General features: G+C 51.8%; 2 protein-coding genes across 2 annotated transcripts; both read left to right on the forward strand.

Annotated features, from left to right (window-relative positions):
* Positions 1-730: 730 nt before the first annotated feature.
* Positions 731-6,370, forward strand: CTRU02_214452 (ankyrin repeat containing protein; the record flags this gene model as incomplete). The annotated part of the gene is made up of 3 exons (XM_036730360.1): positions 731-2,759; positions 2,811-4,009; positions 4,058-6,370. 3 exons carry the CDS (start codon positions 731-733, stop codon positions 6,368-6,370), a joined length of 5,541 nt encoding a protein of 1,846 aa, XP_036577816.1.
* A 4,540-nt stretch (positions 6,371-10,910) lies between these two features.
* CTRU02_214453 (uncharacterized protein) lies at positions 10,911-12,355 on the forward strand (the record flags this gene model as incomplete). The annotated part of the gene is made up of 5 exons (XM_036730361.1): positions 10,911-11,024; positions 11,079-11,211; positions 11,273-11,340; positions 11,418-11,818; positions 11,890-12,355. 5 exons carry the CDS (start codon positions 10,911-10,913, stop codon positions 12,353-12,355), a joined length of 1,182 nt encoding a protein of 393 aa, XP_036577817.1.
* Between the last annotated feature and the right edge of the window lie 975 nt (positions 12,356-13,330).

Here is a 13,330-nt window from a genome sequence, read left to right on the forward strand (position 1 = left end):
GAAACGCGACGCATTGTCGCCACAGGGCCACCGGTACCGAATCCACGTCTCTTTTTTTTTTCCGCCGCACTCTCTCCTAAAGTTGGCTTCGCTCCTCTTCCCTCTTTGTTCTCCCACCACTGCAATTGGACACCTTGGACTCTTTTTGCTGGGGAAACTCTGCGGGTGCTGTTTGGCTGCGCTGTCCCATCCCGTCTGGCCCTTCCCACCCTGGGTGGCTACTTTAGCTCTGAGCTGAAGGTCCGCAACGAACCAGAAGCCACCAGACGCTGCGACGACGACGCGGACCCATCCAACCATTCAACGTCCCTTTTTTTTTTTTTTTTTATCTCCTTTCTTAGCCCTCACCCTTCCCATGGGTTTTCCTACCCGTCACTTGTCGAGCTAGTCGTCGATCCTGGATGCTTGCTTTCAACTTCTGTTCATGCCATCGAAGCCAACGCAGCCCACCGGTTGCCACCGGATCATAGGCCGTCTTTTCCGCTGACTGACTATTCCATTGACTACGCAGAATCTTGGGACGAAAACGAAACTTTGGACCGCACGTCTCCTCTTCCATCCACTCTCACTCATACTTCGTCTAACCTCACCTCACTTTCCATTATTCTCACTTACGCTCTTTTCATCTTGACATCTCTCTCAACCTTCAACCCCGCCTCTGTACGGCCGTCTCATCGCCGCTACTCAACATTCGGTCTCTCTCACTCCTCCACACCACTCCGGCCCCCCGATGCCGACTCCGCCAACTGAGGATGACCGCCAGAGGCGGATCATCCAGTTCGCGGAGGAATGGGGCCTCGAGCCCCCGCCATCCCCGACGCCACTGACGCGGCCTTCTAGCCCCCCCAGCTTCCGGAGTCCGGAAGACGACAACAAGGCTGAGGAACTCCTGAAGCGGAAGCAGGCCTCCATCGGCCGTACTGATTCCACCACCAACCTGAGACGCGCCTTCACTTCCAAGAAGAAGACATGGGACTACAAGGTCGTCTTCGAGACCCTGGACCAGCACATCGCCGACCGCGGCTCACCCGGCGTCGCTGAGGCTCTCATCACTCTCCTCGTCTTATCCGGTGGTGATGTGAACATGGCTCAGAAGGCCAGAACGAGTTTGTTACCGCGCCGCAAGAGTCTCGACAGCTTCGGTGAGCGTAGTAAGTTGCTGCAGCACGCCGTCCACAACGGCCAGCTCGATATGATTCAGGTTTTGCTGCCTCATGCCGACAACTTCGCCCTGGATGCTTCATTACCCTTGGCCATGCGTGCCGAAAATGTCGAAATCGTCGAGCTGCTCCTGCGTTATGGCGCCGGCATTCTCCAGAGCAACGAAGCTCAAGAAGCTTTCCGGGAAGCATGTGCTTCCGGCCGCCAGGCTGATCTCATCGCTACCGTCTTACGCTCTGAGGGACGGCCACCTTCTTCTTGGCTGTCTCAGTGTATGGTCGATGCTACTAAGGCAGGATGCCTGACAACTGTCCTCCACCTGAGTCGATCAGATGCCGATGCTGATTTCAACCAAGCTGAGGCACTGAAAATCGCCATTGGACAGGGCCGCCATGACATCGCTCTTGCCCTCATCATGGGCAATCACCCGCCGAAGCGCCCCGGACTGGATGAGGCTTTCTCACAGCTACTAGATCACCCTTCAATGAACCCTAATGACAAGGTAGCCGTCGCCGAGCTTTTGCTCTGCGCTGGCACTGATGGTGATGGACCAGCCATGGCGCTCATTCATGCGGCAGCCTCCGAATTCGAGGACATGGTCAGTCTTTTGGTGAAGTACGGTGTCTCGATTGAGTACCAGGACGCCATGGCGGTACGAAAAGCTATCCAGAACGGTCGGGTGGACGTGGCACACACTCTTCTGAACGGCTGTTCTGAACTCAGTGCAACGCATGCATCTGAGTGTGTTGAGTTGATTCCAAGGAATATGGCTGTGGAGAGCCGCCGCTTGCTGCTCGATCTTTTATTACGAAGAGGAGCAAGCGGAACTGCGCTCCACGACATGCTTATCGAGGCAGCAGAAGCTGGTGACTTTGAATCCGCCAAGTTGCTCCTCACCCCTGTGTTCCCCGGCGGCCGCTCTATTGCCGAACATGACGTGAAGAAAGGACCGCGATCCATGGTGTATGACCGCCACCAAATTGCATCAGTCGACCATAAGGGAGGACTAGCTCTGCAGATTGCGGTCATGAGAAGTGACGTTGCCATGACCAAGGAGATGCTAGGGAGCAACCCGTCTAGCGAGACGCTAGCCCAAATTTTCCCTCTCACCAAGACCCTGTCCCGCCAAAACCGATATCGTATGGTTGAGTGCTTCCTTACAAGCGGCCTTACCGGACCCATAGTTCATGAAGCATTGCAGGAAGCCATTGATGAGGAACCACCCCACCGGGATGAGGACCTCATCGGTCTCTTCCTCAAGTACAACACCGACATCAATACAAATGAGGGATCAGCGTTGGTCGCTGCCGTGATGCAAAAGGATATGAGACTACTGAACGCGTTGCTGAAGAAGAACGTCACGCCACAAACTGCTGCCAGCGTTCTGCCCAGAATCATTGCGACTCAAGATGCCAAGGCAAGGTTGGATATGGCAACTCTGTTGCTAACATCTGTACCAACTCTCGACCCAGCCAAGGTTTCACAGGCGATGCTGAATGCCTTAAACTACCGTCCCGCAGACTTGAAGCTTCTGCAAGTACTGCTGCTTCAGGGCCGGGCTGATGTCAATGTTGATAATGGTATCGCCATGGCTTCAGGTATGTTGTCGCCAGCCAACATTGTGATTTGAGTACTAACAAGCTACGTAGCTATCCATAGCCATGACCCTCCGGTTTTGGACACCCTCTTGAAGCACGGCAAACCATCTCCACAAACTGTTAGCCGAGCTATCAACGAACTATCACAGCTACCGTCCTCGGAAATTAAGGCCGAGAAGCTGGAGATCTTGTTGTCCAAGACCAAGGACAAGGCCCTTTTCAACGACGTTCTTGTCAAGGAGGTCCATTCCCTTCTTCAAACGCTTCCTGAAAAACGAGAGCTGTCGATTGTCAAGATCCTTCTAGAATCAGGCGCCGATGTCAACTCCCATAATGCCGCTGCTCTTTGCCATGCGGTTGCTGCTGGTGACACACAAATCACCGACCTCCTCTTCGCTGCCCACCCAAGTCCGGCATCATTAGCATCGGCCTTGCCGCACGCCCTCCGTATCGCCGATCCCATGGACCGACTAGATTTCTCCCAAAAGTTGCTCGACGCCGGCGCTCCCAGCGCAGAGGCAAACCGAGCCCTAGGCTTTGCTATTAACACCTACACCAACGACATTCCATTGCTGAGAACGCTATCGATTAATGCTAACACAAGCGATGGAGAGGCTTTAGTTGCAGCTGTTAAGAAGGAACGCCCTGATATTGTTGAGCTAGTCTTGCAGCGAAAACACCCGGTTGCGATCATGAACGATGCCTTTGCGGAGGCAGCCATGTTGTCAGACAGAGACGCAAGAGCGGCTATCTGCATGTTGTTGTTGGAGCATGGTGCCACAGGGACGGTGCTTTCCGATGCTCTCCTTGCTGCTGCCGCGGATGGTGATTTGGTTTTGGGTAATATCCTCGTTTCCCATGGCGCCCAGATCGATGAAGAGGCAATTGTCGAGTCGTGTCGTTCGGGAGCTGCCGACGTGCTGGCTATGCTGCTCAGTGGGAGCACCACACCCAAGAAGTCCACCATTGAGAGGGGCTTCCAGGCTGCCACCGAAGTCGGCAATCTCAAGACTCGTGCCGCCATTCTGCAACCTCTCCTGTGTCACGGTATAGATGGAGACGCGCTTCACACACAGCTAGCATCCGCCGTCCGGTTTGGCGCGGAGGGTGAAGACCTGGTCAAAATTCTGCTAGAGGCCGGCGCGGACCCGAATCACAATAAAGGCGAGGCAGTTTGGGCGGCTACAAAGTGTGCCTATCTCAGTAGTCTGAAAATGATGCTGGGATTGGTTGACATTGGCACAAAACTGGTGAGTTATCCAATGAGTCTGTCTAAAGCTTCTTTCTAACATCAGTAGCAACACAAACCGACGCCTGCAACTCTCAATAGAGCTCTGAGGGCCGCCTGGAAACTAGGCCGTGAGCCTCGCGCCGCCGCAATCGAGGCCCTTTTCCGGGCTGGTCTTCCCATTTCGGATGATCTTCACGTTGTTCTGAACCAGGCTGTTAACGAAGAAGAGCCCGACTACAAGCTAATCAAGTCGTTGCTTCGATTTGGTGCCTCCCCGATTGCAAATGACTGCCAAACTCTCATCGATGCTACGAGGAGAGTGATGGTGCGACCATTGGCCCTGATGCTTGAGTCTAAGATCCTGGGAGAAGACCTCAACCTTGCCATCAGAGAGGGCTTCACTAAGGAGAACTCGGCAGAGTGGTTCACCGAAGGCGGCTTCAGCATTTTGCACAGCTTCTTACAAAAAGGCGCTCACGGCGACGGCCTGAGCTCCGTTCTTATCCAAGTCGTTGACATGCCCCTATCTGAGTCTGACGACAGCCTGAGTCTCGCCAACGGCTTTGTTGACATTCTGCTCGACCACAAAGTCGACGTTAACTACGACGGCGGAAAACTGCTGCAGTCGGCGGCCGCCGCTTCGAATTCGTTCCTGGTTAAACGGTTACTGGAGAAAAAACCAAATACAGAGTCAATATCGCGCGCGTTTTATCGTATTTTCGACAACCCTTCATCCGAAGACGAAGCTTTGGAGCTAATTCAAATGTTTACTGAATATGCCGACGGAGAGACACGGCTGGACGTCATGTACACGCCCCCAGACTCGATGCCTCTCCTTTTCCTCGCCTTCTTGCAACATCCTCGGTCGATCCGGATCACAAAGGCGCTGTTGGATGCGGGCTACTACTACGACCAGATGATGCCGTATAAGGTCATGGAAGACCTCGAGGAGGAGCCCATTACGCTGATGATGTGGGCCCTTCTCCAACCACAAAAGAAGATTAGCAGTGGCATCATTCAGATGCTGATCGAAACGGGCGCCAAGGTGAACTTTGAGAGCCGTGTATCTCAGACCACGCCGCTTATGTTGGCGATCCGAACTCGGCGCCCTGACATTGTCAAGATGCTGCTGTTGGAGGATGCAGAAGTAGACGTGTGCGACATCAAAGGCAACACGCCTCTGACCCTGTCGACTGAGGCTGGAGGCGAGCTTGCCATCAAGATGATGTCAAACCTGCTTGCCGCCGGCGCTTCAAAGAATGACGGATCGCTTCACAATGCTGCGCGTGAGCTCAACCTCGCAGCTTGCCAGGTACTGGTCCAGTACGGCCACGAGCCCGACTTCCCAAGTACTCTCCACGGAGGCAGAAGCGCGCTAGGAGAGCTTGCCAGGCATGCTGCCGACAGCGGCGAGCTTACTGCCGCGCGCCAGAAGCTGATGGAACGAATCATCAACTTCCTCATCGAGGCCGGCTCCGACATCACGCTACGGACAGAAGGAAAATCTATTCTGCTTCTCGCATTAGACTCCAAGGAGCCGCTAATCACCAGCCGTACCCTTCTCAAGGCGGGCATGTGGAAGTACATCAACAAAAAGTTCAATCACTTCACGGACGGAAAGATGACATACTCTCCCACGATGTACGTCACGCATGTCCTACCCAAGACCGACCAGCAGGAGGCGCTCGTCAAGCTCCTCCGCGCAAACCGTGCAGAGGATGTTTACTATTCAAACATGGGCCCCCAGCCGGATGGCGCCGTCGGTATGCCCGAGGATATCGAGGCGCAAGAACGGACGCGCAGGGCCCGCCTCGACCGCATCAACCTCGACCAAGAAGACCACGTCCTCTCGATCGCGCGAAACCGCGAGCTCGCCACGGTCCAGGCCCAGATCTGGTCGGCGCAGGCCGAGCTCGAGGACTCCCGCCGCAAGCGCATCCAACAAGACGACCTCGTGGCACTCAGCGAACGCGCTCGCGCCGAGGAGGACCACTTCGCCGCGACCATGCGCCGCAAGCGCAGCGAACGCCACGCAGACCTCGAACACCAGGCCGCTCTCACCGAGGCCACCATCTCGCGCGCCCGGGCGGTCGAGATCGCGGAGCAGGACCTGGCGATCACGCGGCAGTCGATGCTGCTCGAGTGGGAGAAGCAGATTGCGACGGAGAAGGTGGACCACGCCAAGGCGCTCAGCGCCATTCGGGTCGCGGAGCGGGAGGACGTGGACCGCATGGACCGCGAGGCCGAGGAGAGGCTCAGGGCCCGGCTGGCGGAGCAGAGGAGGCTCGTCGACGGGCAGAACCACCTGGCCAACCAGCTGACGAACGCCGGCGTTAATGGGCGGAGGCAGATTGGGTATATTACCGGGGAGATTAATTAAAAAACACATCTATGACGGGATCTAGTACGTAGTATAGGGAGAGGGGGGAAGGGACGGATGCGGGATTCTTTTTTGACGGGTTTCATCTGTCGGTTCGCGATCAAGTACAAAATAAGTAGAAAGGGGGGCGGGCGTTTGCGGGGTTACATTGCACATGGGGTTGTGTAGGCTTCTTAGGATAGGGACCTGGCAGGCCTTTTTTTCTTCTTTTTTCTTTTTTCTTCTTCTTCCTTTCCTTATGTCTTGCCTACGGTCAGGTACTCATAGTATATTCCTCTCCTTTGTCAAGCGAGTAATGAAACCATTTACAAGATTATACATGTCATGTGTCGATGATGATGATGACCCTTCTTAGCCTCCTGTCAGCCAAGGACATTAGTATATAAAAGTGAAGGAAGAGTCCGATTAGACGGACTGGCCTTGGTAAAAAGAAAATGTGGGACGAAACGGTTCTGTAAAGACGTAGGCAAGGTTAAAAGGGGCCCCCTAAAGAATCCCTCCATTCATTAAATCTTGGGTGAGTGTGAGTGTGTGTTTGTGTATCTAAACGTCGTCGTCAAAGTTTGAATATCCCAAATTGAATCACACGGGTGTTTCCTGATCGTCGACTCGCATGGAAGTGGACGCCATATCAAACGCAGTAAAATGTTGGTCGTTACAAGATCAACATGCAGAGAGTTTGAAAAAAAGAGGGGAGCATCGCAGCGTCGTAACCGTCAGCATCATCTCTTTTGGCCCCCTTGAGTGTTTTTAAATCGTCTGCCGTGATGATCAACGGCTGACTTGCCCAGGTTCCCGGGGGAGGGGGGTTAAACCTGCGCCGTGCGCGGGTTGCTAACTGTCAGGTTCACGCTTCGGAGGAGGCCCAAAAGATGGTGCAGGGGGAGATGGAAGAGGTGATTGCACCACGAACCCGGTTTTTTCGCTTGGACCTCTTGTTCTTGGGAGAGTGGCACCCGGACTGGGGGGGGGGGGGGGGGGTGGGAGGATGGGTCGCAGGGCTTTTGTGGGAGATGTCATTACTCGTGAGCTTTTTTTTTTTTTGGTGGTGATCTTGAGTTGTTGCTCGCGTCCGAGGGGATCGCAGGGTGGCGAGGCGAACGAGGGATTCCGCGATTACCACGCTGACGGGAAGATGACGGGTTTCGATGTCGACGAGTATTTGCCCGTGGTTCTTGATCGAGGGTCGATTTGAGGGGAGAGAGTTGTTGTTTTCGATGCCATTCTGGTGATAGAGGGGTTACGAGGCAAAAGTGAGGCTTTCGCGTAGGGTTAAGAATTTCCGAGGAGAAGGTTTGCGGACATTCGGGCCGTTGTAATACTTTTGCGTATAAACGACTTACACGAGGTTTGGACAGCGGAAAGGTCAAACAGACAGGCGATATGTCTTGCATGCTTTTCTTTGCTTCTTTTTCCCCCCCCCCTCTCAGCTTGAGTTTCTTCAACGGGACCGATACCCGTGGGACATACACCCAAGCAAGCTCGTCTACAGAGTGCCTCGTTCCCCGTCAAAAGTTAGAGTGCGTTAATTTGAACGGTGGGACTGCCACTGCAGTCCTACGAAGATCTCGCCCACTTTCCGCATCCTTGACGCTCCTTCAAACAAAGAGTGGTTGTGTCGTTTACGTAGCATGAGTTGTAGCGGACACATGACAACTACCACCTCTACAGACGACATGTCGTGGGAAAAGCCCAAGAGTCTGTAAAGTCACGTTAATTCGGATCTGCGCCCTGCGAAAGAGTTCGTCGAGTAAATCGCACGGGTCCACTTCTGCCACCCGCTGACTTTCACCAGGTTCACAAAAGTTTTTTTTTGTTTTTTTTCAGTCTTTTCAAAAGCTAGAACAAGGGTAGAAGCACGTCAACCCGAAATGGAAGTAGTGTAGAAGTATTCCACAACGCCTCCAAAGTATATTTGATGGACGAGCAGCTCTCTCTCAGCCGCAATATTAAGTGCTTCGTGGGTTTCGGGGCAAGATCTGCACCCGGGCCAGTCTGGACTCTTTCGCGGGCTATCACATCAGAGTACATCTTGTTCGGAATAGCAACCGGAACTTTGGACTGTGGTATACTGGCGGCTTTGCCATTCGTAAGTTTCCGTTTCAAGAGGAAAGCAAAACACACGGAACTCTGAGACTATTAAGCATGTAGAATTTGGAATGGATTAACCTTATATTTCTTTAAACCTGCGTTGGCACAGAATGAGTTCAGAACCACCACGTGTTTTGTTTCCGGCTTTGTTTCTACACTTCTACTTCTCTTCCAGTGGGCCATCCCATCTAAGTAGATGACGAAATGGGGCAAATGCGGTGACAGGTGTCAGATGGAGCCCCCCAATCCACCTGTCACTAATTATCATCGGCTAAAATGACACAACGACGACGAGCATCACACCTGGCTGACTCGGGTCTTGGGCGGCTTGTTCCATTACCATTTCTTTTTTGGCTGGGCCACTTACATGCCTTCGGTGAAGGTACCGAGCAACCTTCCAACAGGCTCGTTTTGCTCGCACTTCGTCAGAGACCCTCTTCTCAAAATCACCTGCATCCGAGCGTACAGCACGGATACAGATTGGCGAGATTATTAGGTGGAGGACAGAGAGATTGCCAACGGTTTTTCATCACTGCGCCGGCCCTTTTTTCTTACGAACCGTCTTCGCAAACTGCTCGTACCTCGTAATTCCCCAGGCACTCATCCTCTTTGAAAAAACTATAACGGGGGGAGCTGTGTTGCCAAGAATCTCCACGAACTCCTCGCTTGGCCCATGGCAGCTAATGGCATTCGTCGAGCTTACCGACTTTTGCCCCTCCATTTATGCTTGCTTAAGACGGCTTGTATACTTGCATGCTGCCGGAAAGCCGTCACATTTGGGTTCAAGCCCCGAGCATACGAGCCACGATCTGAATCGCGACGAACGCCTCCGAAATGAGGAACTGTCTCCGCGGCCTTACGCGTAAAGGAACCGCCTTGGACGCTGCCTCAAGCGGTGAGTCGGTCCATGTGATTCCCTATCGAAAATGGCAAAAAAAACACCGCGAGCCCGGGTTCTGATAGCTGTCAAGATTTCAAAACAAACAAATTATAACCTTGTGATTGACTCGCTCATGTCTGTACAGCACAACGTTTTGACAAATGCGTCCATTGAGGGGTTCCTGAAATCTCAAAAATCTGGTTTTGGCCGTGATCTTGGCAGGATTACCCCGGCCGCCTCACAGAACCTTAGACAACCTGACAGTGAACTTTTAATGTATTGTCTCCCTAGTCTAATCACATAGAGCTTCGTCACTTTGTCGATAACATTTCTAACGACCGATTCATTGAATTCCCGCGAAGAATACAACTACCTTCGCTGAAACACGCGGCCCGGGGAAAACCCGTTGTGCAATGTCGACTGACTCGGGGCTCACGTCACGCGGCAAGGTACTAGGATGTTAGCCTGTGCCTTCATTTTTGCGATTGATATTTCCATTTTCTTTTCTTTTTCTTTTTTTCTTCCCCCGCTGTGTGTCATTCTGCTTCTTTTCGCAAACCCATCTTGGTCTAAAGACGTGTTACTCGGAGAGTAGTGTGTAGTAACAGAATGTCATCACCACAAAAAGGTTAGATATCTGCCGTGGCCTTGGCTGATGATCTAAACGGTCTGATTTAGCCTAGCGCCCGGTCACTGCGAGATCGTTTGGACGGGATTCAGCCCCGTGCCCCGGACGACGCCAGCGCTTGCTACTAGCAGTGACAGTCGAACGTGTTAGAGACTGGTGGATGGTGACATCGCGGCTCTCGTCCATGCGTTATGCACAGAGGGTGTTAGATGGGGTGGGATCTTGTGCAAATCTCCCACGTTCCAGCAGGCTTTGGCGTTCATTTATCGCGCTTCCCATTGCCTGCCGCTATTAGTGCCATAGCGGATCAACACATTTGTTGCAATCGTTACAGTAAGACCTTGTAGGGTTGGGGTTGCAATCGCACGGACGTTATATGTCGGGGGGAAGCAAGCACAATGTGGATGGAAAGATCAGCACACTTAGCCTGGGCGGGGCTTCTTGAGAAGAGGCCTGATGCCTGTCCCATATTGGCTCTCAGACAGACAGATAGACGCTGTTTAATGTTCTTTCTACGCTCGAATTCCAGCAAACCCCTGCCTGCTGGAAGAGAAAGGGGCATGGTTTGAGCGGTGGAGTAGAGTAGGTTGCATCCCCGCCTATGGTTTGTCATTCATGACCCAGAGCAAGCTTCGGCATACGTTTGCAAGGGTCGAAAGCGGGTTTCTGTGGTGCTTTGATCTCCTTTGTACGTCTAAGAAACTTGCGGGCTTTAATATTATAATACCACGGATCCGGGACGGGAAACTTACGCTGGCGTGGACGTCTTTTTTTTTTTTTGATATCCCCAACTTTTCTCGTCACTGTAGAGAAAGGATGGAGCTTGCTCTATCCTAACTTGATACAGACTTCGATATCTGCAACTGGTTCCCGATCAAAGCACTTCTCAGTCTACTATCATTACTAGTCTGATGTTTTGATTCTACGGCGTAGTCCTAGCCATGGACGGACAAACCATCCAACGCCTGTTTGGCGGGGGTCACGACAACTCCCACGAGCCGGAGCCACTGGTGAACAAGCGCAGCACGATATTAAGCTTGGTCATCAGCTTCCAGGTATGCCGTCTTCTTGAAATTTTGGGGACACGGTTTGTGACTGATATTGAATAGGTCATTTCCTGGTTATTCGTTGGCTTCCGCTTGCACACGCGGGCTCGGGTGGTCAAGTCCTTAGGATGGGATGACTTTTTCGTTGTTTTATCGTTGCTGAGCATCACGACAGGTACGACTGGAGTTTGCGTGGGTAAGTAGTTTGTGCTTCATGTCTCAAAATATTGTACTTTGAAAGTTGACATTTGGTAAAGCAACGAAATTTGGAATGGGGAAACACATGTCCACCCTTTCCTCAGAACAAATCCGAAACTACCTTCTCGTACGTCTTCCCTGGCAAGACAATATAGATCACAGACATCAAATGGCTTTGTAACTAATACCAAGTTCATTAATCAGACCTTTTACGTCGCGAACGGTTCTTATCAGATGTCGACCGCCTTCATCAAAATTTCGCTTCTTTTTCAGTATCTTCGCATCTTTGATACGCCCTGTTTCCTCCGAAAGGCCTGCATTGCCACCATCGTCTTCATCGGTCTCTGGGCTACTCCTTACTCTATCCTCGGCTGGATCCCTTGTTACCCAATTTACGCCTACTGGGACTGGCGCTTTTCCGCCACCCGCTGGGCTTACGGCTCTCTCGATCCACACGTCTTCTTCGGCACCTACGCGAGCCATGCTACAGTAAATGTGTTTTTGGATCTTGTGGTGCTTGCCATACCGGTGCCACTGTACTTTAGACGCCACATGCCGCTTAAATCCAAGCTGGGATTGCTTTTTCTGTTGACTATTGGTCTCGTGTGCGTATCCCCCCGATCCTCAACGCTGACGCCTCAACTTGCCCATTTCCCATACTGACCCAGGTTTACAGTGTAAATGGCATCTCGGTTGTTCGACTTGTGACCCTGATACAGCACCGCGCGGCAACATACCCTACCTTGGACTTCACCTGGTACGCGCCGATCAGTATTGTGCTCTCGTGCATCGAGGTCGACCTCGCCATGGTCGCTAGCAGCGTGCCCATCTTCTGGCCCGTTTTACGCAGATTCCGTGACGGCATTTTCGTCACAAAGGAAATCGAGGTTACGCGGGAGACAAGAAGGCTTGATAGCATTATTCTCGAAGACGACATGGAGCTGGAGCCGGATAGGAGATCGAGGGTGGGCAGCGAGGCGAGTTTACGACAGGACGCGGCAGCCACAGTACGAAGTGAGCGGTACGCGGACGAATTTGTTCTCCAGCAGGTGGACCCTTTGAGCAAGAACAAGGCTGTAGTCACACAGGTCAAAGCCGGCGATGAGGTGGATTCAAAGTGGTGGCAAAAAGGAGGATCATAGGTTTCTCAAAGTTTCTGGAAAGTACAATTTTATATACGAATTAACAACCAAACCCTTCCAACATGTGAAAGATACCTACCCATTGACAAAACCAGTGAAAAGCCCTTTGGTGGTATATCATGTGTAGTATAGGCCAAAATTTGCCCGAACCAGGGCAGTAGCAATACAATCCTGCTGTGAGTAAAATTCGTAGCCTGCCTAGTTGCAGAGCTAAGTAATGGGATCGCTCCTGCGGTACTACCTTCACAATATTCAGTATCCCCTCCGCTGCAAATTCTCTCGGGATTAGAGGACCTAGGCTGAACCCCTTGCGCTTTGATCTTTCTCGTGCACTCACCTGCCTACCTCACGTGGCGGAAAACTCAACTGCATTCATGCTTCCGATAATAGCGGAAAAACGATCTAAGAAACTTACCCTATTGAAACGACGCAAAACCGCGGCTATTTAAACGAGCTACTGCTGGCAAATTTTCTGTGGGAATAGAAGACTGACGGTGACTTGGTTCTCAGGCTGTGGAGGGCCTCTACCGCAACTGGCATAACCACAAGTTTATACTGACGTTGCGAGTGGGTAATGCCGAAGCCGCTTTTAAGTCTACAGCGGACGAATAAAATCAATTTGTGGAACAAGGGGATGCAAAATAATTAGGTTTTCGTAAGCCAACATACTGATCGGCCTGCATATAATAATCACCACTTAAAATATTCACAATTTTCTTTCTCCCTACCGGCATGGAGAACTGGATGACGAATTTGAAAATTCGAAATTCTAATATTTTAATAAGTCCTGTGGAAAAGAATCACCAAGATGATTCCATGTCTTTAGAAACATCAGCACAGAATATTAATACCGGCCTACACCGGAGATTTGAGTATTAGACCGGAGAGTTGAATAACTTAGCACTGTTTAATAAGGGCAACAAATAATGTTGAACGACCTAGCTTTTTCAATGAAATATTTGGTAAAAGCCCAAA

Source organism: Colletotrichum truncatum, assembly GCF_014235925.2.
Source record: "Colletotrichum truncatum strain CMES1059 chromosome Unknown Contig_0011, whole genome shotgun sequence".
Classification (NCBI taxonomy): domain Eukaryota; kingdom Fungi; phylum Ascomycota; class Sordariomycetes; order Glomerellales; family Glomerellaceae; genus Colletotrichum; species Colletotrichum truncatum.